The sequence below is a fragment of the Oncorhynchus tshawytscha genome, linkage group LG14, assembly GCF_018296145.1.
Source record: "Oncorhynchus tshawytscha isolate Ot180627B linkage group LG14, Otsh_v2.0, whole genome shotgun sequence".
NCBI classification, from domain to species: Eukaryota; Metazoa; Chordata; class Actinopteri; order Salmoniformes; family Salmonidae; genus Oncorhynchus; species Oncorhynchus tshawytscha.
The window spans coordinates 23,205,857-23,230,021 of record NC_056442.1 but is presented as its reverse complement, the minus strand read 5'-3'; the positions used below and the strand labels follow the sequence as shown (position 1 = coordinate 23,230,021).

At 42.1% G+C, this 24,165-nt stretch overlaps 2 protein-coding genes across 6 annotated transcripts; one reads left to right on the top strand and one right to left on the bottom strand.

Moving 5' to 3' along the window:
- Positions 1-3,383: 3,383 nt before the first annotated feature.
- On the bottom strand, positions 3,384-7,752 carry LOC112266789 (calpain small subunit 1). Of its 3 annotated transcripts, XM_024444586.2 has the most exons (11): positions 7,613-7,752; positions 7,272-7,343; positions 7,049-7,085; positions 6,750-6,842; positions 5,228-5,285; positions 4,897-4,961; positions 4,717-4,785; positions 4,418-4,496; positions 4,124-4,240; positions 3,961-4,019; positions 3,384-3,829 (listed from the first exon to the last, which is right to left on the bottom strand). In XM_024444586.2, exons 2-11 carry the CDS (start codon positions 7,316-7,318, stop codon positions 3,803-3,805), a joined length of 651 nt encoding a protein of 216 aa, XP_024300354.1. In that variant the 5' UTR covers positions 7,319-7,343; positions 7,613-7,752; the 3' UTR covers positions 3,384-3,802. The 3 variants fall into 3 exon arrangements, with proteins under 3 accessions (XP_024300354.1, XP_042153093.1, XP_024300355.1); XM_042297159.1 differs by lacking the exon at positions 7,613-7,752 and having other exon boundaries at positions 7,049-7,105; XM_024444587.1 differs by lacking the exons at positions 7,049-7,085; positions 7,613-7,752.
- A 419-nt stretch (positions 7,753-8,171) lies between these two features.
- Positions 8,172-23,310, top strand: LOC112267364 (transmembrane protein 87A). Of its 3 annotated transcripts, none has more exons than XM_042297157.1 (21): positions 8,172-8,372; positions 8,953-9,025; positions 9,348-9,439; positions 9,723-9,842; positions 10,389-10,445; positions 10,565-10,621; positions 12,365-12,451; positions 17,054-17,192; positions 17,292-17,353; positions 17,532-17,715; positions 18,074-18,173; positions 18,376-18,469; positions 19,209-19,277; positions 20,007-20,115; positions 20,253-20,311; positions 20,757-20,860; positions 21,288-21,361; positions 21,653-21,714; positions 21,840-21,892; positions 22,124-22,154; positions 22,493-23,310. In XM_042297157.1, exons 1-21 carry the CDS (start codon positions 8,238-8,240, stop codon positions 22,532-22,534), a joined length of 1,803 nt encoding a protein of 600 aa, XP_042153091.1. In that variant the 5' UTR covers positions 8,172-8,237; the 3' UTR covers positions 22,535-23,310. The 3 variants fall into 3 exon arrangements, with proteins under 3 accessions (XP_042153091.1, XP_042153092.1, XP_042153090.1); XM_042297158.1 differs by lacking the exon at positions 19,209-19,277 and adding an exon at positions 18,720-18,791 and having other exon boundaries at positions 8,174-8,372; positions 17,057-17,192; XM_042297156.1 differs by lacking the exon at positions 19,209-19,277 and adding an exon at positions 18,720-18,791 and having other exon boundaries at positions 8,174-8,372.
- The last annotated feature ends 855 nt before the right edge of the window (positions 23,311-24,165 follow it).

Here is a 24,165-nt window from a genome sequence, read left to right as displayed (position 1 = left end):
TTCAATGAACTGATAAACTAACCAAGCGCTCCAGGACAAGTTGTCTTCAGAAATAAAGGAACTTAAAATCAAGGAATTCAACCAAGACAAAAAAAGACAAGGCCGAGGATAAAGTCTACTTCTGGAGAAACCCTGACGAGGTCCTGCTCCTCCTCTCCATGGCAGACGCAGGAGGGATGCCGCTTACTTCTTTCTATCCACCCCCGTCTGACCGACGCTCTACAACCAGCGCCTCAACCGCTTCCAGTGGTACTTTTTTATACAACCAGAGACTGGATGGACGGAAGGGCGGAGGAGGCCGCAGGCACGCGCATCGACGAGATGCCGCACCCGACGGCGTAAGAAGGAACGACTATCAGAGGCAGAACCCACGGGACTGAGAGTCTTTAATTTATCAAGCAAGATATTGAGCCCTGCCCATGTCTCTTTGCTTAATAAAGGGTTATCTTTTGTGCCTACAACCCAGTGCAATGATTTTGATGTTAAGGTAGACATGTTTAAGTTTTTTTTTTTTAGAAACATCCGTTTAAGGGAATACTTTAGCTCCCCTAATTCTGACACTTCTATTGAACCAGTAGGTTGCTCTCCTGCACATACTCCGACTCCTTTTAGAAGCTAGAGTTATTTTATACCTCCAGCCATTCCCAATCACTCTATCGAGAAATATTGCAGACTTGTGGAAAAAGATGTTGGACATCTCCTTAAGAATAAACAGGGGTCCAAATCTTTCCATAAGTTACCTGATGAAAAACAAGCTTTGCTTGATTTACAATCCGATACCTCAGTCCTTATTCGTCCTGCTGATAAGGATGGTCGGTTGTACTCATGGATAGGACAGTTTATGTACATGAGTGTCGAAGACAACTGCTTGACAACACCTTTTACAAGAAACTCAGAAGTTACCCTACTTCCCAATTTCAGAATAATATCTTTACTGTCCTAGATGGGTATTTAAGTTCTGGTCAGATAACCAAAGAAGAATATGACTTTCTGGCTATTAAATACCCTAAAATTGCCACTTTCTACACTTTGCCGAAATTACAAAAGAATGTTACAAAACCTCCAGGGCGCCCTATTGTAGCGAGCATTGATGCAGTAACGGCCTCTCTATCTACTTTTGTTGACTTTTTTATTAGACCACTCGGAGAACAGCTCCCCTCCTTTGTAAAGGACACAAGCAGTATGATCTCTATCATTGAATCTCTTGATGCTCTCCCTGAGAATACCTTGTTAGTTACTTTTGATGTTGAGTCGTTATACACAAATATTCCACACGAGGGCGGTATTGAAGCTATGGAACATTTTCTTCTGCAACGTGACCCTAATGAACTATTTCATGTTTCTAAATTATTTCTTTATTCAGACGAAGAGTACTGCTATGGGATCCCCCATGGCTCCTAACTATGCTAAATGTATGTGGGTTACATTGAGAAACAGTCTATTTTCAATCCTCTCAAAAATGTTTTCTTGCCTAACATCATTATTTGGAAACGGTATATTGATATTTTTGTTCTATGGAGGGGTGATGCAAAACATCTCCAGGTATTCCATGCTTTTCTTTACTCCTGTTCTGATCATTTGAGATTTACTATGCAATCTGACACACGTCAAATCACGTTTCTTGATCTTCTGATCTTGTGTGAAGATAATGTTCTATACACTGATCTTTACAGGAGGCCTACTGATCGTAACAGTTTGTTAAGGGCCGATAGTTGTCACCCACTTCCCTTGAAAAATAGTGTGCCCTTACAGCCAATTCTGTCGAATCAAAATAATTTGCAAAAAACAATCAGATTTCGACAGAAATATGGCTGAGACCAAAAGAAAGTTCAAGGAGAGGGGCTACAAAAATAATCAGATTAATATTGCCATTGAGAAAATTCAAAAAACGAGACATAACCTTTTTCATGGTCAGTCTCGCAAAAAGACGCATTCTTGTGTTCTAACTACCCGCTATTCAAAGCGTTCTGAACAAATTAAGGGAATCGTTCACAAACATTGGTACATTCTAAAATCCGATGAAAGTCTCGGTAATGTGTTTTCGGACCTTCCCTTGGTCGTATTCTCGCGGGGCAGAAATCTCAGAGACCAATTGGTACACTCTGATTTACCACCCCAAGATATTCCTGAACAACGTCTATTTGCGCCCCTACTGGATGGAAATGACAAATGTAATGGCTGTGCTCAATGCAATGGCACTTATAAACGTAGATCCTTCAAACACCCACAAACAGGGAAATCGATCCCAATTAAAGGTGTTATTACGTGCTCCACTAAGGCAGTTTCGTATTTATCTTATAACTTGTCCTTGTGGTAAAAACTTATGTGGGTAAAACAAAGCGCAAATTAAAAGTACGTATCTCAGAGCATCGTAGCACCATTAGGTGTTAACTTCACTTACCCAGTTGCGGCCCACTTCTTGGAGGCAGGCCACTCGATTTCGTCTCTGCGTTATATTGGCATCGAACATGTTACCCTCCCTAAGAGAGGGGATGACCTTGATAATTTATTGTTAAAACGAGAGGCTGCCTGGATCTAACTTAAAGACCCTTGCTCCTTTCGGTCTCAACGTAGACTTTGATCTGAAGCCATTGTAATTGTTTGTAAGCTTGTGTAGTCGAAAATGAATTTATGATCGTATGCTATCCATTTGTTGTTTGTATTCCATTTTAATATTTGATCATTAACCAATGATATTAGGCCAGTCTTGGCCATGATTACAGACACCTGTGTCTTTTGACACTATATAAACGAGTCATCCCGCAGTGTTTGTGATTATACCCTGATGAAGACAGCTTGGCTGTCGAAACGTTGGTAATTACATTTTTGCATCCGAGCTCCTAGAGTGTGCGGCTCTCTTTTATTTTCACATACACATGGTTAGCAGATGTTATTGCGAGTGTAGCGAAATGCTTGTGCTTCTAGTTCTGACAGTGCAGCAATATCTAACATGTAATCTAACAATTCCACAACAACTACCTAATACACACAAATCTAAGTAAAGGAATAAGAATATATAAATATTTGGATGTGCAATGATAGCGCGGCATAGGCAAGATGCAATAAATACAGTATATACAAATGAGATCAGTGGTGCAAGATATGTAAACATTAAAGTTACTAGTGATACATTTTATTAAAGTGGCCAATGATTTCGAGTCTGTATGTAAGCTGTAGACTCTGTGTTAGTAGTGGCTGTTTAACAGTCTGATGGCCTTGAGATAGAAGCTGTTTTTCCAGTCTCATCAGTCCCAGCTTTGATGCACCTGTACTGACCTCTCCTTCTGCAGTGGCTCCGGTGGTTGTTGTCCTTGCGAACAATCAACTTTATTATTGACTTGGTTTTCAAAAGTCAGTCAAATAACCACAATACAACAAACAGATTAAAGTAATCTTCAAACATGAGAGGTCAATTCTTTAATGAGCAAAAGCAGAAAATGTAGAAATGGTAATGAGACAGCTGCAAGTATTGCGTAACATTGGCCCTTTATTGAGCACTAGAATGTATATATTACATAGCAGTACAGAATGTTTGACCAAAAATGTCTTGTCAGACAAAAAGGAAAACAAAACTGAACTACCTTTTTATTTTTTTTTCATTTGGACTAATGGGAGAGAAATTAGATTTGTACTTTTCCCGGTGTTGCTGCAAATGCTGCCATCTAGTGATGAATTTAATTAACATTCATGACTGAACGACAAATGAATGTTTGCAAACAATAACAATGGTACTTTGAAATAAAAAATCTTGAGAGAGAGAGATGAATGAATGCAGACTTTTTGTAGGCTTTCCCCTGATGCTTTATGAGTGCATGGTCAACTGAAGCCACTGCGAAGAAAGCAAAACAATAAGAGGTGTGGTTATTTAGGTTTAATTTCAGTGTCTATATCCATGAATAATAAAAATGGTCCCTAAAACACACTGTTTAATTGCAGAGGAAATAGTGAAAACTAATTTACCTCCTGGATGTTGACTTTGATCTTTCCATTATTATCTTTGTCCAGAGTCTTGAAGGCTCCTGAAAATGCACAAAACACTATTACTGAAGGGTAATGAAAAGTAAATAGTCTGAAAACAAGAACATAATCGGACTGAGCAGGGGAATGTTGAGGATTCACTTACGACACATGGCGTCCAGTCTGACCAGGCACCCAATGAAGTTGTCAAAGTCCATGTTGCCCTGTTCGTCACTGTACCTGCGGACGATCAACTGGAAGAGCTGGTCGTTGAGAGGAAAACCTGCTCACGGACATAACAGGAGAGAGAGAGACACCAATGAGACCAAACACGTATATGTAGGAAAAAAGCTAGCTTTCATCAGCATTTGTCGTCACTTATGACACTGTTATAAAGGCCTTATGATGACAACGAAATATGCAATTCCATGTTCCAGTTGTCATGATTTCTAAAGCCCACATGCAGATTTGAAGGCAGCGGACAGCTCTCGTGAGGAGATGACCCCTGAGCAGTCTGCGTCATTTGATATGTAGATGCCCTGCAACAGAGGCGGAAGTAAGGTCACACCAAGAGGTCAAAGTTAGCAGCACCTTTTATTAAGAGGGTTTTAACATGACATTATAAAAACAACATTCTTACAGTAGTGGAGTAAGAGGACTATTGGAAGTTGTATGGGGTGTTATATGAACGCCTTGCAAATACATGTAAATCAATTGTAGTTCAAGGTGCCGATTGTCGAAAGTAGAACTGAAACTCACCTGCCATTTCTTGATGTTGTTCCATAAAAACTTGAACTCGTGGAAACCTAGCTTCCCTGTGCTGTCACTCTGTGTGCTCAGGGTTAAGGTAAAAAAAAAATGCAACTACTCTGATAGTATAGTGTAGTATAGTGTAGTATAGTCCTCCATCCTAATACAAACACAGATGTGGAAGGATACGTCCATGACAGCCACCATGCCCCTGCATGACTCGATGCTAAAGCCGTCAGCCTTCAGGTCAGAACCTGAAATTAACACAGACAGACCACTGCTTCAATACAACAAAGTAAACCATTCCATGGAACCAGTCTTGTACAAGAGGAATCTAGATATGAGTAAAATGTGTGTGTGTGTGTGTGTGTGTGTACAGAGAGCACATAGATACAAAAAGGCATGCATAGACATGCTGTCGAACAAAAGGTACATGCAAACAGAGGTATAAATACTATAAAGAATGCAATGACAAGAATACTGTAGACACGCATGGTGTTTGTGTAAGAATAGGACTCACGTTTGCCAATGATCCTGTTGAGGATGTTCATCAGTTCAGTGGGGCTCACCTCCATGTCCTATAATACACAAAGAGATCCACAGGTAAACATGCCTACATGTATTTGCGTCACAACTCAGCTCACAAAAGGACACTGAAACAAAATGTTTTTATTGAACCTTTATTTAACTAGGCAAGTCAGTTAAGAACAAATTCTTATTTACAACGACGGCCTAGGATCAGTGGGTTAACTGCCTTGTTCAGGGGCAGAAAGACAGATTTTTATCATGAAGTAATAAATGATAAGTCATTTCCACAGGTGTTTTATGGGTACAATCATGGACCAAATGCATAATTCTCTGTATTTGTGTGTTTACGTGACATATCAGAACAACCAAAGTGATGGTAACAACTTCAAAACTTTGTCAGATACATTTGCAGCAGGTACAGCATGTCTTTAGGTTTCATTCCACATGCAGCGTGTGTTCCCTCCCCTTATGAGTAAGGTCTCAATGAGGTCGGCTAGTCATCAATTTAAAAAGTCAATCGTTACCAGCTGACCATACCAGTAGAACGTGTCTATGATTCACACAATCTACACCCCACCCCATCCACACAAAACTAACCAGGCAGGAGAGCCGCCATGTCAGACAATGGTAGGAGGCACATAGAGGAGGAACCAGTCCCACTTCCTGTCCGTGGAATAAACCAGGGTTGGGTTGTCATCAAAACTCCCCCACTGCCTGATCCAACAGCAGTGAATCATTGTGAGTATAGCTGTAGAGAAGGGGATTGTCTGTGGAGCCCTGGGCTTAAATCACCATAGCCAATGGGGTGGAATCAATGATTTAAGCCAACTGGAGCTCTTTACTGTACTCTTCCAAAAGGCTTCTATTGGTTGGCAGCAGTGCAATGACAGAGAGCACATTTGAAGCCTGAAATTCACCATGTCTGAATAGATGGATGAATCACATTCTGAAGACCGGCTCCAGATGAAGCAGGGTGAACGGGTGGAGGGAAGGGTTTGGAATGCAAACAAGACTTAACTGGGATACAGGGTTTCACGTATTGTGCCAGTGTACCATCAGCCAATAAATTAAATTACCATCCATGCCATGGATATTTGGCTGTGCCTACTTCAAAAGACAATACACCACACACACACACAATACAGTAACTTCATTTCCACTGGTTGTTGTTCTGCACTCCATTACACTAAACCACTAACGGTGGGTTAATGGACATTATTTTAACAACTGTGTGTTGTCCTTGTGGATATCCACATAATGAAAACAGCCTCTTTAAAACACTCAACAAGTTGCCCAATTATACAAATGACACACGTATAGCACTGTATTTGATGGCCAAAAGCCTAATATGAATATCTCTCAATGACTCATAGTTAGAATCAAGCATGAGAGGCATTGTTGACTTGACTTATCTGAGCTTGTCTCTGAACAGGATAGGAAAGGTCAGTAGGTTCAGAGGTGAGTAGATATGGGAGTAGTAGGAGGGAGTATGTTGAAAAACAATAAGTACTTACATCCCCAGCGAGTTGCTGGAAGACCTTGCGAAACTGTCTCTCCTCGTCATTTTCATTCTGCTCCGCGTAGGCCAGAGGTCTGCGTGGTGGGGGCTAGGACACAAACACAGAACGGGTTCTGTTAGCACAAACACACATCCCTCTTCACTGCAGTCTGGCATGCAAGCCAACACACACACACACACACACACAAATTTGTTCAAAAGCAAAAGAGTAGTTTTACTTCTAAAATGTTCATAAGACTATGATGTTCTGAACTTGTGATGAAAGAAAATAAGCGCTAAAAAGGTTTTACTCACAGGGTCTGATGGCACAAATTGACTGGGGTCGATGTTGCTGTTGGAGAATACAAGGACCTATTTCTATTTAATGAAAACTGTGTGCAAAGTCATGAATGAAGTCAGTATGCTGACTGTGTGTGTGTGTGTGTGTGTGTGTGTGTGTGTGTGTGTGTGTGTGTGTGTGTGTGTGTGTGTGGTCAAAAGGAGTTTTGTTAGTGCCAACAGAACCTGTAGTGCCTACCTCACAACATCCAGGATGCCACCAATGAGTTTTTTAGCCAGAAACATCTTGATGAGGGACAGCGGGGGAAATCTACAATAGTCAAGAGAGAAAAATTTCATCAAACATCTGATCGATTAAACAAAAAACGGGTCCAACAGAGAAAGCAAGCTATAATACAGTATGTCCGGCTGAAAAAAAATGTGCTATTGGTTTTGGTGCTCCCTCTGAAAACTTTTCTCACTGGCCTGTATTGGCGAGCAGCACAAACAGACAAAACACAGACAAAACATACCAACATGAAACAGTCAGATAAACGTATGAAGGAAATCAGATTGCCTTAATTTGAGAAGAATACTTACAGGGATCAAATGCTTCGCTGAAGTCGGCAGAGACTGACGTGATGGCACTCCTATTGGGTACAAAAAAAAACTGTTTTGCAAGGAGTTCTTTTTCAATGCATCAGAACTCCACACCCCTGCCCAGTAGAGAAGTGCGCACCATAGGGAGAGACAGGTCGGGAATGGCTCTGGGTCCTATAACCCGTAGGGCGATGTCAAGAATTACTGTCATTTCCCTATTGATGACATTACGGATGAGACTTATTCTGAACATTTTAAGGACACTTTTATGTTTGATTCACATAGATGTAACACAATGATGAAATGACGGTACATCGGCCTAATGTTCAGTGCATTAACTGATGCTGTTTTACACACATCTTTCATGTAGGATTTCATGCCGTATTAAATGTTAGCTAGAATGGAATTTTTCCATTCGATACATAGACCGATTTGCATAACCTACAAATTGCATGCAATGTAGATGTCTGAAACGAGGGGAAACGTTTGGGTAAAAAATAAGCTACACTGTGTTCTCCCGTTTGGTGTCCACGGAAGACCGCCTACATGGTTATGTCAGACCAAGGACCGATGCAGGAAGGAGGAAGCAGGGGCGAAGTTGTCGTGTGGCTGCTTCCTGGTACAAATGGCGAGCGCCATGAAAACAGGGTTATTGACATGGGACTTGACAAAAGTGCTATTCTTATTCATTTGTATTCACTTTACACGCCCGTTAAATGCAGTGTCAGAGCCGGGGAAATGGACCTTGACCGCCAACAGTGTAAGTTGTCTTGTGCGTATAGTATCATGCAATCAAAGCATTATCGGTAGCCTAGATACCCTATGATATCTTGTTAAGAACATTGTTTAGTTCAGCCAGATGAAACTATTACAACAGTTGATATACTGTCGCAATCTTCGGAAGGCATTGAGACGACGCTTGCCTCAGTTTTATGTTTTATGCACGGTTCCGGCGATTACAACACTATAACATTGTAACCGCTTCCACTGTATTATAAACAATGCAACACTGTATCATTCTCACTTGATTAGGCCGGTCAAATTATCCGTATTATTTTACCTTATCGGTGTTAGTCAACATGGTGTTGTTTAGAACTAGTCAATACAAGTATTAATAAGTGATCTGATCCATTGATTCATAGACTACCTGCCCCTGGGCAAATATGACGTATTGGCTCACCATCACGCCTACCTACATATCTTAATAAACTATTCAGCTATTTTGTTCAGATCATTTAAAACCCAACAGCTTTTTTAATCAGAATATTGACTATCTAAATGTTGTCAAAATCTATTGCAGTACTCAGATGTTTGACATTTTGTCACCGCTTGTGTTACAGGAAACTACAAAGAAGCAGAGCTTTTTCCTCTTCACCAAGACTATGTTTAACAATACTAGCATTCAGCTGAAATGTAAGTAGGCTATAATCTCTTATGTTCTGCAAGTTAGGATAAAACTCAGATATTTACTGAACCTTTTAGAATATCATATTGCAGGAACATGATTGCCCTTCCTCTGACTAGTATTGTAGTATGGTATTCTGTCAATACAGGATATTTGTATGATAGCATTACTGTATACAATATGCTACTTTATTGTGTATACAGTAAGAGCGTGGGAAAACCTGTTGGAGGAGGAAGTAGTAGTGGGAGGAAGTAGTAGCCTCTGGCCCTCAGACAGGAACAGATCTGGAGAGAGCTCCAAGTTGTTTTCATAACATGTCTACTGTTTCAGGGTTGACGGAACACTGTGACCCTCCGGTTAAACTCAACATCTCCTGGTACCTAAGGAGCTCCCGCTGCTTTGACGAGGTGTTTGGTCTCGACGTGAGTTCCTCTCTCTCGTTTGGAAACTAACTGCACTCTGAATGGGCTCGTTCACGCTGGACTAAATGTACCTGTTGTATTCCATAAACTCTCCAGCTTTTCCTTTTTTCAGCTAGTTTGATGTTCTCAATTTAACAACCGGCAATAGTGTCTTGATGGGGGGGGGGGGCGGGCGGCGCGGTGTCATTTGCTTTTTATGATTTGTTTTATGACTGCATAGACAGTGTGGTTTGTGCAAATACTTATTAACTTATTAAGTTTATCATACCTGTTTGATTTGCAGCCTCTGAAGGCAGGGAGCTACTTCAGGACGACAGATGTGAAACAGGAAGGAGGAAGTGGGTTCTATGTGTTCCACCAGTACCCTGTCATTGAGTGCAAACAGACCATGACCCACATTGAGGTACAGTATGTGGCAATGGAGGGTCTCATAAGAAAGCATGGTGGCACTTTATTTTACAGTACCTTACAGAAATATCCCGGCATTTACATGGTAACATTTTTATTTACACAGTAAAGCCAGACTCTACAGCAATGCCACATAATGCAATATTCAGAGCTACATGTCTACATTCTGCAAGATTAATAACACATTAATGACCTATGCGTTAATTATTTGTTTCTAAATAACAGCACTTCGCTAGGTAATAACTTCATATTAAATGGCAGGTAGAACCAGTGGAATCAGTACAGGGAAATAAAGTGTTGGAAAAAGCATTATGTGTTCATTATGTGTTCCACCTCACTCTTTCATGTCGTCTTCCTGAGTTTGTTTGTTCACTAAAGTGTGACCTGAATATAGCAGCTTGTAACTGATCATTAGGAAGTGTTTGTAATTCTGAGTAAGTATGTTCGTATACAATGCAGCTCATGGCGAGGCTATATTATGGAGGTGTTCATGACGTATCATTGTCTAATGGTTGCTACTCTGCTTTGTTTTCTGTAACAGCTCTCTCTCAACAAGTTTGAGGAGCCGACTAGGCTTACTGAGCCAGTTCACAAACAGGTCAGTGGGCTAAAGCTAGACAGGTTTTGCATACAAATAGAGCATGCAGGTGCATATAGTAACACAGTAATTCACCAAGGCGTCATTTGAATGACTGTCTCTGTATCCCCCTGTTTTAGCCTGTCACTGACAAGGACCAAGCGATGAGGAAAAGGAGCAATGAGGATCCAAAGGAGGTAAATCCATAATTCAAACACAATCTGAAATCATAATCAAATACACTGCTCAAAAAAATAAAGGGAACACTTAAACAACACAATGTAACTCCAAGTCAATCACACTTCTGTGAAATCAAACTGTCCACTAAGGAAGCAACACTGATTGACAATACATTTCACATACTGTTGTGCAAATGGAATAGACAACAGGTGGAAATTATAGGCAATTAGCAAGACACCCCAATAAAGGAGTGGTTCTGCAGGTGGTGACCACAGACCACTTCTCAGTTCCTATGCTTCCTGGCTGATGTTTTGGTCACTTTTGAATGCTGGCGGTGCTTTCACTCTAGTGGTAGCATGAGGCGGAGTCTACAACCCACACAAGTGGCTCAGGTAGTGCAGATCATCCAGGATGGCACATCAATGCGAGCTGTGGCAAGAAGGTTTGCTGTGTCTGTCGGCGTAGTGTCCAGAGCATGGAGGCGCTACCAGGAGACAGGCCAGTACATCAGGAGATGTGGAGGAGGCCGTAGGAGGGCAACAACCCAGCAGCAGGACCGCTACCTCCGCTTTTGTGCAAGGAGGAGCAGGAGGAGCACTGCCAGAGCCCTGCAAAATGACCTCCAGCAGGCCACAAATGTGTATGTGTCTGCTCAAACGGTCAGAAACAGACTCCATGAGGGTGGTATGAGGGCCCGACAGCCACAGGTGGGGGTTGTGCTTATAGCCCAACACCGTGCAGGATGTTTGGCATTTGCCAGATAACACCAAGATTGGCAAATTTGCCACTGGCGCCCTGTGCTCTTCACAGATGAAAGCAGGTTCACACTGAGCACATGTGACAGACGTGACAGAGTCTGGAGACGCCGTGGAGAACGTTCTGCTGCCTGCAACATCCTCCAGCATGACCGGTTTGGCGGTGGGTCAGTCATGGTGTGGGGTGGCATTTCTTTGGGGGGCCGCACAGCCCTCCATGTGCTCGCCAGAGGTAGCCTGACTGCCATTAGGTACCAAGATGAGATCCTCAGACCCCTTGTGAGACCATATGCTGGTGGGGTTGGCCCTGGGTTCCTCTTAATGCAAGACAATGCTAGACCTCATGTGGCTGGAGTGTGTCAGCAGTTCCTGCAAGAGGAAGGCATTGATGCAATGGACTGGCCCGCCCGTTCCCCAGACCTGAATCCAATTGAGCACATCTGGGACATCATGTCTCGCTCCATCCACCAACACCACGTTGCACCACAGACTCTCCAGGAGTTGGTGGATGCATTAGTCCAGGTCTGGGAGGGGATCCCTCAGGAGACCATCCGCCACCTCATCAGGAGCATGCCCAGGCGTTGTAGGGAGTTCATACAGGCACGTGGAGGCCACACACACTACCGAGCCTCATTTTGACTTGTTTTAAGGATATTACATCAAAGTTGGATCAGCCTGTAGTGTGGTTTTTCACTTTAATTTTGAGTGTGACTCCAAATCCAGACCTCCATGGGTTGATAAATTTGATTTCCATTGATAATTTTTGTGTGATTTTGTTGTCAGCACATTCAACTATGTAAAGAAAAAATTATTTCATAAGAATATTTAATTCATTCAGATCTAGGATGTGTTCCCTTCATTTTTTTGAGCAGTGTATATACAAAATGTATGAAAATGTAATGTAGATGCATTTGAGTAAGGCAATTGGGTGCTGTGATTTCTCAGCCTAGCAAAAGGCCTCCATATCGGGGAAATCAGGTGAACCACTATATTTTTCTCTTTTAGGCACTTGCTGAGAAAAATGCCCCTGTCAAAGCAGAGGCAACTGTGGCCACAGGGAAAGCCCCAGCCCCCGCTGCAAAGAAAGAAGTGGTGAGTGTTTCCATGCCAGAATGAAGATATGTATGGCTTACATACCTGTTGGCTAAACAAACAGCGTGCCTGGATATTGATATACTAACACACTTTCTTTCATTGTCTTTCTTAATTTCTTGTACCGCTGGGGAAACATTTGTTCAGCTAGCTATTTCCTAATGTTCTTTGACTCATCTGCCTGTTTCTCCAAGACATAGAAATCCTATAATGTAACTCTATGCTCCTAAACTCCCCAGCACCACTTTCAGGGATGCAAACTTGTCACCTTTCGGCGAAATTCATAGTTTTAAATCCAAAATACAGTGGGGCAAAAAAATATTTAGTCAGCCACCAATTGTGCAAGTTCTCCCACTTAAAAAGATGAGACGGGCCTGTAATTTTCATCATAGGTACACTTAAACTATGACAGACAAAATGAGAGAGACAAAATCCAGAAAATCACATTGTAGGATTTTTAATGAATTTATTTGCAAATTATGGTGGAAAATAAGTATTTGGTCACCTACAAACAAGCAAGATTTCTGGCTCTCACAGACCTGTAACTTCTTCTTTACGAGGCTCCTCTGTCCTCCACTCGTTACCTGTATTAATGGCACATGTTTGAACTTGTTATCAGTATAAAAGACACCTGTCCACAACCTCACAGTCACACTCCAAACTCCACTATGGCCAAGACCAAAGAGCTGTCAAAGGACACCAGAAACAAAATTGTAGACCTGCACCAGGCTGGGAAGCCTGAATCTGCAATAGGTAAGCAGCTTGGTTTGACGAAATCAACTGTGGGAGCAATTATTAGGAAATGGAAGACATACAAGACCACTGATAATCCCCCTCAATCTGGGGCTCCACGCAAGATCTCACCGCATGGGGTCAAAATTATCACAAGAACGGTGAGCAAAAATCCCAGAACCACACGGAGGGACCTAGTGAATGACCTGCAGAGAGCTGGGACCAAAGTAACAAAGCCTACCATCAGTAACACACTACGCCGCCAGGGACTCAAATCCTGCAGTGCCAGACGTGTCCCCCTGCTTAAGCCAGTACATGTCCAGGCCCGTCTGAAGTTTGCTAGAGAGCATTTGGATGATCCAGAAGAAGATTGGGAGAATGTCATATAATATAACTTTTTGGTAAAAACTCAACTCGTCGTGTTTGGAGGACAAAGAATGCTGAGTTGCATCCAAAGAACACCATACCTACTGTGAAGCATGGGGTGGAAACATCATGCTTTGGGGCTGTTTTTCTGCAAAGGGACCAGGACGACTGATCCTTGTAAAGGAAAAAAGGAATGGGACCATGTATCGTGAGATTTTGAGTGAAAACATCCTTCCATCAGCAAGGGCATTGAAGATGAAACGTGGCTGGGTCTTTCAGCATGACAATAAACCCAAACACACCGCCCGGGCAACGAAGGAGTGGCTTCGTAAGAAGAATTTCAAGGTCCTGGAGTGGCCTAGCCAGTCTCCAGATCTCAACCCCATAGAAAATCTTTGGAGGGAGTTGAAAGTCCGTGTTGACCAGCAACAGCCCCAAAACATCACTGCTCTAGAGGAGATCTGCATGGAGGAATTGGCCAAAATACCAGCAACAGTGTGTGAAAACCTTGTGAAGACTTACAGAAAACTTTTGACTTCTGTCATTGCCAACAAAGGGTATATAACAAAGTATTGAGATAAACTTTTGTTATTGACCAAATACTTATTTTCCACCATAATATTATGCAAATAAATTCATAAAAAATCCTACAATGTGATTTTCTGGATTTTTTTTCTAATTTTGTCTGTCATAGTGGAAGTGTACCTATGATGAAAATTACAGGCCTCTGTCATCTTTTTAAGTGGGAGAACTTGCACAATTGGTGGCTGACTAAATACTTTTTTGCCCCACTGTATGTGACTTACGTGGTTCATGTAGATCCGATGAGAAAAGTTTTGTGGGAGGGTTTGATCACTACTAGCTGTAAGCGAACGAGTGATACGCATTTGGAGCAATACTGGCTGTATCCAAGGCTCAGCCAATCGTTCACATAACAACAGAATGTAGCACACGACTGAAGAGAGAAGAGAGACAGGGGTGAGAAGGTGATGAAGCTTACTTCATGAGCTGTAACTGAAAAACAACTGGCATTTGGAAAGTTTGAGGTGAGGGAGAACGTGTGGTGGAACAAGTAAAGTCAACTCACCCCATTCCGTACAAATGTGCGCAATCGCAACATTCAAACGAGGCTGCAAAGAAAACTAATGGGACTGTAGCGACTATGTTGACGTCAAAATCGGGGGTGTGAACTAGGTTTCTATTCAATTGTTGATCGATATGGTAATGGCTCTATAGTATTGGAGAAAAGTTGAAAAAACGGACCCTCCGTTACATCTTGACGTGTCATGTCGTAACGTACAGCATGCATAAAGCAACTATTTCTGTCTTACAATCTCTCTACAACAGGTGTAGCACTTCTATCATCCTTTAAAAACAAGAAATGGACAGGTACCGGGATACCTAGTCATTTTTTTTTGTCATCATTGCATGCGATCATCATTCTCAAAGCCCCTGTTTACTTATAAGATCACTTTAGCACCGCCCCAAAAACCTGATTCAAATTTGACACAAACCTTCAAATAGGTATGTAATGACACATTATATAAACTCTTTATAGTATTTTATTTACATTTTAGAGGTGGTAAGTTGGACAGATCGAGTGGAAAAAAACAATTTTGCCACACAACATCTCTCCTTCTCACTATCACGCATTAGTTTAGCTTCCCCACCGCCATTTTTGAAAAGACCCGACGGGCTCATTGCCTGCTTGAATTATGCAGAAACGGGCAGCGTTTATGTCATGTAATTGATTCTGTTGGAAAGGGGAGAAATGTTGCTTTACAATGGTATTGACATTACAGTTGATCTGGAAGTATTACGTTTTTGGGGCGCTAAAATAAGGGCAATTGTACGGACCAAGGCGATGTACGAGTTTACGTTATCTGTTGCTTTTATACATGTCTTACTAGTCAAAAGTCGTCTTAATTCTCACTCAAAAAACTCCCATGGTTTATTTTTCAAATTGGCATGTTTTGTTTTTAAATGTCTGCGCAAGAGTGAAAGTTGTACGATTGTACTTTTGCACATATAACACACTGCGGCTGAGGAAAGACGTTACTCCCAATATAAGTGAACCCCAAAACAATGTAGTTCTCATATTTGCGCCTCTTCGATGGTCCAACATCTGTCGTTCAGTGCTTTCCCGGGTAAGGGGGCAGTAGCTCTTCAGCTGCATCCGGTTTACAACTGTCAGTGTCCATGCTAGCTGGGCTAACAATGTAGAATTACTGATGCTAGCATTGGATGTGCTCGTGGAAGCAGAGCAACTTGTGTCGTCGACAGGTGCAGGTGTAGTACTGCTGGTAGTAGCAGTACCAGTAGAGCTGGTATGTGTCTCTTGCTTTTTTTTAACCATTTATCAATTTTCGAGCAAACGGAATGAGCAGCAGCTACATATGGACCAGTAGTGGAATTCCCGCAAGAGAGTAACGTTATTAGCATGGTTAAGTATCTCGCTAGCTGGATCGAATTTTCCGTTAGCCAGCCACATTAGCCAACTTATCTGATCAAAATTGAGTTTATGGTGTGAAAATGTGCTTCCTAATAAAGTCAGACAACTAACGTTAGCTAGCTAACATTACAACATCAGATGAGCTAACATTAGTATACGACTCCTTGCCGCTCCTCAAGTTTTAACGCGTTAGTTGCTTACTGGACCCTGGCACTCTGTGTGAAATATTGACTAGTTAACTAGATAACGAACTAACCACTATCTATTAACTAATGTTTTCCCTCTACAGAATATGGATAATTTTCAGAATGAGAGAATTAGGTGACAATGAGGCGTCGCTTGGTAGACAAGTGGATTCAAGTGTAGCTGGAGCTGGGCCTGGCTTAAGCTGGATGCCACTGTTGATGTGGAAGGAACACCACACACTTTCCTTCTTTCTCACTTTTACTGGCACATTGTAGAACAGATGTCCACAGGCAGAAAGTGTACAATGTAATAATATACAGTGTAGCCCAAATATATTGTCTTTGTTGTGTTGAACATGACAGTAACGTGTGTGTGTGTGTGTGTGTGTGTGTGAGTGAGGGGGATTATACTTTTTTGTACTCAGTAAATGTTACTTTTGCACACATGTAGCCTTGTGCACTTGATCGATGTCTATAGTGGCCATTATGATAGAGCAAAAATAGAGTGCCTGTTTGTTTCATGCTATTTCTACTTTAAGATATTTTTTTCCCCAAGTGCAATATTTATGTGTGTGGTCACAAGCGTTCTATTATAAAGGCTGTCATGGCTAACTGCAATATTAGTGTATTGTTTGCAGTAAAGTCTAGGCAGCAGATAACATTGGATTGCTTTCTTTACATTTTTTTAGCTGTGAGTTAGGTTCACATGAACCACTTTTTAAATTTATTTTACACACAGAGACTGATCATGTAGATCATATTATTTTGTTATTTAATTAGTTAAAACCAGCATTTCCCCCCGAGCAGGGATTTTTTTGTGCATGTTTCAGTGCAACAAAAAAAAAGTCTAGTTTTTTGGGCCCTCAGCAGTTTGCATCCCAGCACTTTGATGCAGTGGCCCAGACCTGGGATGATGGCCCTTACATGTTCATCGTCCACATCCAAGAGATCAAGAAGAGCAGCGCTGCCACTGACTCTGTCCCAACACAGAACTGCAACATCCAACGTAAGGATCTCCACCACTCACATGAATCCTGAGTCCAATACTTTAAAACTACATTAGCTAATAGGCTAATGTTACTGTTATGTTCTTCACCCCTTGCAGTGCAAGTCAGTATGAAAGGACCCCATGACTACATCTCAGCTTCGGAATGGCCTCTTATGATCGTAAGTAAATTCTGCCATGATAAGTTGTCTACATGGAAAACACTCTACATTACAGCTTCATTACATGTAGTATGATACATACACATAGCATCTAAGCTGTGTGCCTGTAGGACATAGCTTATCAGACACTACAGACTCTCTAGTTCCTTGCCAGCTCAACTAACTGTCCCTTTTGCAGTTCTACATGGTGATGTGTGTCATCTATGTGTTGCTGGGCCTTCTGTGGTTGGGCCTGTCAGCCTGCTACTGGAGAGAGCTGCTCAGGATTCAGTTCTGGATCGGCGGGGTCATCTTCCTGGGGATGCTGGAGAAGGCCGTGTACTACGCCGAGTTCCAGAGCATCCGCTACGACGGCCTCTCAGGTCAGGAGTAGGAGACACACCCGTACAGAAAATCCCACATGATTTCACATGTGGAAAAAAGTGTTTTCACGTGAAAAAAAGTCACTTCACACGTGATCATGTGAAATTAATGTGGTTTTTCTGTACGGGCAGGGGGGGGACATATTTGTCTGTACTGGGCCTTTTAAGGGAGTCTACGTGTGGTTTAAGTGCACATTTTTCATGGACACACCTAAGCACACATCTATGCTTTTCTAGCTAAATCCTCCTGGTGGGCATGTTTGGAATTGGGTAAGGCGCAGTAGATCCTAGTGTGGTGCTAAAAGTGCTGTTGTACTCTGTTAATAAGCATTATTTGTGTTCTGTGTCTTCCCAACAGTCCAGGGGGCAGTAGTGTTTGCAGAGGTCCTATCAGCAGTGAAGAGGACCCTGGCCCGTGTGCTCGTCATCATCGCCAGTCTTGGTTATGGAATTGTCAAGTGAGTCAGTCTCTTCATAACAGGTCAAGAAGACAATGGAGAGTGTTAAACTCTATTGCCAATTCTCTCCCTCTCTCTTTCTCTCTCACTGTCTATGTCTGTCTGTCTCTTTCTCTCTGCCTGCCTGCCTGCCTCTCTCTCTCTCTCTCCCTCTCCCTCTCCCTCTCCCTCTCCCTCTCCCTCTCCCTCTCCCTCTCCCTAGGCCAAGGCTTGGTGCGTTGTTACACAGGGTGGTTGGGGTGGGACTGCTCTACCTTATATTCTCTGTTGTCGAGGGAATCCTGAGGGTCAATTCGGTAAGTCTGGTCTCTCTCCTTTCTGATCAATAGGCTATCTCCAGTATTCCCCCAAAATATATTGTCCACCTGCACTATCTGTAACTAGACTCTTCAACCACGTTGGTAAGTTTTTGATATGGAGCTAAACCAAACAATGCCATGATGCCCTTTGTTGAATATCTTCATCTTTGGTCAAAGGATGCCAGGAATCTTGTGTGTGTAGTAGTACCGTCATTCCACTGTCAGTGTTTGCCTGTCTTTCTCACAGGGTCAAGGGGGCAGTAGCAGACTACTGTGTGACATTGTTCTGGCGTTCACTGACTCGTGTGTTGTGTGGTGGATATCCTTTTGGAGTGGTCAGCCATTACCGGAGGCCATCAGTCTTGCCTGTCTGGCAGTCAGCTAGTTAGTCTAGTAGTCACTGTATGTAGTTAGTCTGTCAGTATTAAGAGCTCTTTTTTTCAGACTCTTTTTTTTTTTATATATATATTTTTTTCTCTCTCTCTGGGCATGCTTGTATTGAGTTGTGTTTCTAAAGCTTACTCTGATATCCTCCTCCCTTTTACCAGTGTCTCTCATAATTGATCAAACCAGTTTTATCCCAACCCTCTGAGCAGCAGTTTGGTTCTACACCTTTTGGTGTTAATCTATCTGCATGGCTGCCTGAAGAGTATGTGTCGGTGATCCCTCCCTCTGCCACTCCCTCCTTTTCTGCTGCCCCGCTGTGTGTTTCCGTTCCTCTCCCTGTCCCTTTCAGGCTGAAGATGATCTGGTGCTGCTGGCTGCTATTCCTTTGGCTGTGCTCGACACTACCCTCTGCTGGTGGATATCCTGTACTGTACCCCTCTGCACAGCTCTCTCCATCCCCCTCTGCCTTCCTCTCCCAGCACTCTCACTTCTTGTAATCCCTGTGCACGCCAGTGCCTTGGTGGTAGTTGGTGTTAACCCTTCTTCTTCTATTTTCGCCTGCCTTTGTATCAAAGAAGGGAATAACCCAGAAGGGAATATTTCCACAAAATATGCTCCGCCTCACAAAGACTAATTTAGACATCAGAGGGAGCCATAGTCACATGGATTAATTACATTTTTAATTACAGGGCCACTTATATCAAGGCTATCAATAACTTCATTATTTTATTCTCACCGACGATCATTTTCTCCTGCAGTTTGACAGAACAGTATTTTAGTGGATTCAGTTAGTTAGCCAGAAAACCAGTTAGTATAGTGATGACTAAGACCATACCAGGTTTTCCAGCCGTGCTTAACCTGGCTATAGAGGGCAGAGGGGAGCTCAACTCCTGAGTAATGAGATAATGGCTGACTACCCTCAGACACTTACACCCTTACAACCTGATTAGCTTGGGGTTACGTTAGGGTATATCAGCTCAGTTGACAAGGTAGGCAAACTCTTCTGTGTTGGTTATGTTGACAGTCAATGGAAGAAGACTGGTATTATTGGGTAAACTGTTTCTGTTGAGAATTGTATTTCAAAGGTGGGCTGTTTGTTAGTGGGGTGTGTCCCGGGGTTATGTTGGAGTCCTTGACAGCCAATCACATCTTTATCAGCCTGGCTCAGACCATGAAGCTCCTTCGCCTCCGAAGAAACGTGGTCAAGCTCTCCTTGTATCGCCACTTTACCAACACCCTCATATTTGCCGTTATTGGTAAGGAGCTGTCTGCGGCTGTGCTACTGCAACCACTTAACAGAGACATCTCATGCATCATTTACTATACACCCTGGTGTGCCCATGATTACAAACATTCACTAATATATTTGGCCTGTCACTGTTTTACTCTGCAGCCTCAGTCATTTTCATTATCTGGACGACAAAGACCTTCAAGTTTTCAAAGTGCCAGTCGGTGAGTCGTGTTTGTTTACTACATTCCTTAATAAGCCACGGGTGTCTGACATAAGGCCCGCATCCAGCCCGTGTGTGGCTTCAGTAAAAATAGTAATCAAACTAAATATACTTAAAAATGTCTAAAACCAAAATCAAAACTGGGTAGAAAGGATAATGGACCTACTTTGTCCAGCTCGCTAACAATCACTGAAATGAAAGCTAGACAGTCAGGGAGCATTGAAAATGATATTTTTTCTTGCACATTTTGATGGCGAGGAACTGTAACCAATTTTCTGTGCCCCGTTGGTAGACCAAATCCGGCCCCTTTAGCGAGTTGATGGCAAATCCGAGAGGCTAGCGTACATACACACAGTTGACCTCTAGTGAACTGGTATTTGGCATTCGGAAGATCGTCTTTCTCTTCCTATCTCTCTCTTACTCACTCTCTCTGCTTCTCTCTCTAGGACTGGAAGGAGCTGTGGATAGAAGATGCCTTCTGGCGGTTCCTCTTCTCCACCATCCTTCTGGTCATCATGTTCCTGTGGAGGCCTTCGGCCAACAACCAGAGGTTAGATGTCACAGCTAAACAGTTCAACAAATCAACACATGGCCAAAACCCTCTCAACCCTGTCACAAACCAAAGTCGTGTTTGATTTCGAATCTAGGGATTGAGGCACTGGCTAGGATCCTTCAGTGTGTCACCAGAGACATCTGTAGCAAAGTTAGGTTCAATTCAGGACATGAAATTGCAATCGAATGGAGAAATCCGATCCAAATCAACTCAAATGAATTGAGATGGAGTTGAGCCCAAGTGGACCATGTTGTCGAACGTTGCCAATAGGAATCCCATGAATAGAGCCGACGTGATTCCTTCTTCTGTATGTCAGAGAAGAATGTTTGTTCTGCATAGAAATATGCTATCTGAACGTTCCAACAACGTTGTGTCCTATTGAACATGCCCCTGATCTGTGATGTCATGTCCTGTTCCCCTTTAGATATGCCTTCAGCCCCCTAGTGGACGATGAGAGTGACGACGAGGAAAAGGAACAGCTGATGAATGATACATTTGGTAAGGGTCACTGCTGTATTAGGCTGTTTTGGTATTTCACCCACAGGAACACAAGTTGATACTGCGTATGGTTAATTGGAGGAGGAAATACAGTATCATACTCTATGGCTTGATACTTAGCTAGAGCTCTTTGGCCTAGTTGTGACACTTCCATAGTGTGTTGATAATATATGGGATGAATGAATGTACCTTGGATCTCTCTCCCAGCAGCCATTTTTGGATAGAACGCAATTTGATTCGGCCAACGGTAATCTGTGATTCTGATCCTGTCCTAATTTTGTGTACTTCCAGAGGGGGTGAAGATGAGGGGTCTGAAGTCCGAGGCAAATGGAACAGCCAAGCCCAACAAAGTGGTAAGGGCCTTCTTCGTACCACAGGGTACCACCCATGCTAAGAATATAGGATATAAATGACATTTTATGGCTCAGAGAAAGTTGTCTTGGTGATAGGAAATGCTTCTCCCCCGCTCCCTCCCCAGGATGAGGATCTGAAATGGGTCGAAGAGAATATCCCCTCTTCAATGTCAGATGTGTAAGTGCAAGCAAATTGAAGTTGCAGAAATGTTAGTAACATTAACCATTATTGACAGTGATATTATAATCATTTTGACAATAAATGTATTACATGGTGGTTATTACATGGTAAGCTATGAAATCAGTTTACATTCTATGACGATGTGTGAAACAAGCACAGAAAGGATAGTTGATTTTCTGATGAGAAGATGTTGTAAATGAATCAAGCATGTTTTCCTTTCTGTTCCAGTGCACTCCCACCTCTGCTGGACTCTGATGAGGTAAGACAATGTGTTATTCCTGGCGTGAACTGCAGGGGGTGCCAGCTCCGTGCTTATTAAAGAGTAGTAGCTCGTCATGTTCACATCAGCCTGTTTATACCTCCACCCTGTTTTCTTTCTGGCTTGAACAATGAGAGGTTGCGGAAAGGGTGGTGTTTTGGTGGAGCTTTTTCTGTCTTGCTTTTTCTTCACCCCCACGTCAAATAAAGCTAGTAGGAGTGTTGATGGAAGGGATATTTTCCGATGATGATTATTTCATATTTTAGAGAAGATAACAAGATAACACTCATGTCCCTTTTTGGAAAGTCATTCCAACTATGCCGTTATTTCCCCCACAGGAGACCATAACAACCAAATTTGAGATGTCCAAAATGGAATAGACGCAAGGGAGACGATGCGTACTGCAGACAGACAGTGCAGCACGTTGGACAACCTTACGTCTGTGTATGAAGGATATTGTTATCCCTTCCTTATGAGCTTTGTAAGCAGCGGTTGTAAATACGATGGGATAAACTATGACGTAATGAGCAGACTACTTTTCTTTCTCTTTTTTTTGTATGCCTTTTTATTTATATTTTCATGGATATATGTGTTGGGGTTTTTTTTTTCATTCGAGATTATTTACTACAAATGGTATCTTGCCTTTCACTGTTTACGTAGCTAAAGTGCAGAATGTGATTTAAATGTGATTTCCGCAATGTTCTTTCTCCAATATGCAGCACAATCATACACACTCCCCACACACACTCATTCTTTTGATCTCTCTGACTGTCTGTCTGTCTCTCTTTCACTGTTAGACACACTGCACTACAGTCCCCGGTTCACCCTTTTTCTTTCGTTCTTCTACTTCCATTAGTGACATCTCACTGTTCTGTTTCCTCATACAGCAGCCTTTTAGAGTGACCGTTATCTAAGCGGGTGTAATTCTCCAGACATAGTCAACACACAGTGGACTTGCCTGAGGGCAGAGCAGCGTCACTGCAGGACTGTTTTATTGTGTCTATTCCCACTGATAACAACCAACTATCTGGTCAGCACATCCAATAATGATGGTGTTTTTCTTACAGCTGCAACTTTGTATCAGTTATATTGCCAAAAATACCTTTAAGTCATATTGTGAGCTTTTGTTTGTTAATAAATGAACCGCTAACACGCATACGAAAACAACAATATCACCTTTATTTGTCCTGATTGATTGATTCGCCATTTGGCAGAACAGGAATGTAATGATCCATGTCATGAACACCTTTTTAGGTGAATGAGGTCTTACATTCCTTGGATGGCTGTGGCTTGTGGGTAACATCCCATGTCAATGATGCCACCCTGTATTTGTCTGTCACTGCATGTTACCATTTTATGCACATTCCGTGTATGTTTAGCTAGCCAATAACGTCACATAACATGTAGCTATTATCTTGGATTAATGTCTGTTTTATAATATGCTCTTGTCTGTCATCTCTCTAATAACTTAATCCCAGAGATTTCGTTTTTTACAGACAACAGTATGGTGGTGATTTCATGGATAGTTCTATGTTGAGTGCATTTACAGAACGGTAACAGATGTCCCTCAACTGCCAGGGCAGTGACAAGACTATAGCAGACATGACTTTCTGAAACAAGTCATTTACTTGTGAGTGAGCACATCATTTGACGCTATTCAATGTGAAATTGAAGTACTCCAGCTAATACATCATGTACAAACCTGCTATTAGGTAAAAGGATGTAGGATTATCATAGAGATGAATGACCAATAGCATTTCCATAATGCCTTCCTAAGTATATATAAGCAGCCATTTATTGTACATCATCATTCTATGCATAAATAGCCTCCGCAATTAAGGTTCTTTAGTTGTGCGACTTTCATCTTTTATTGTTCTAGTTTTTGACAATTTGCCAGCGAACATGTGACATCATTGATCAACAAAACATATCAATACTGCGTTACAGTGAGAAGATGTGTTTAGAAAAAAAAACATTGACTTAATATTTTATGGTGGTTTATTCATGTACA

Bases quoted from the DNA above. Each gene is read 5' to 3' on its own strand.
- LOC112266789 (XM_024444586.2), bottom strand. From the start codon at position 7,318: ATGTTTCTGGCTAAAAAACTCATTGGTGGCATCCTGGATGTTGTGAG. The intron at 4,241-4,417 runs GTGGGCTTTAGA...GTCCGTGAGCAG, and splicing joins CGCTGCCTTCAAATCTGCAT to GTTTTCCTCTCAACGACCAG. The intron at 4,020-4,123 runs GTAAGTGAATCC...GTGCATTTTCAG, and splicing joins CAGACTGGACGCCATGTGTC to GAGCCTTCAAGACTCTGGAC.
- LOC112267364 (XM_042297156.1), top strand. From the start codon at position 8,238: ATGGCGAGCGCCATGAAAACAGGGTTATTGACATGGGACTTGACAAAA. The intron at 9,440-9,722 runs GTGAGTTCCTCT...TTTGATTTGCAG, and splicing joins ACGAGGTGTTTGGTCTCGAC to CCTCTGAAGGCAGGGAGCTA. The intron at 21,362-21,652 runs GTAAGGGTCACT...GTGTACTTCCAG, and splicing joins GCTGATGAATGATACATTTG to AGGGGGTGAAGATGAGGGGT.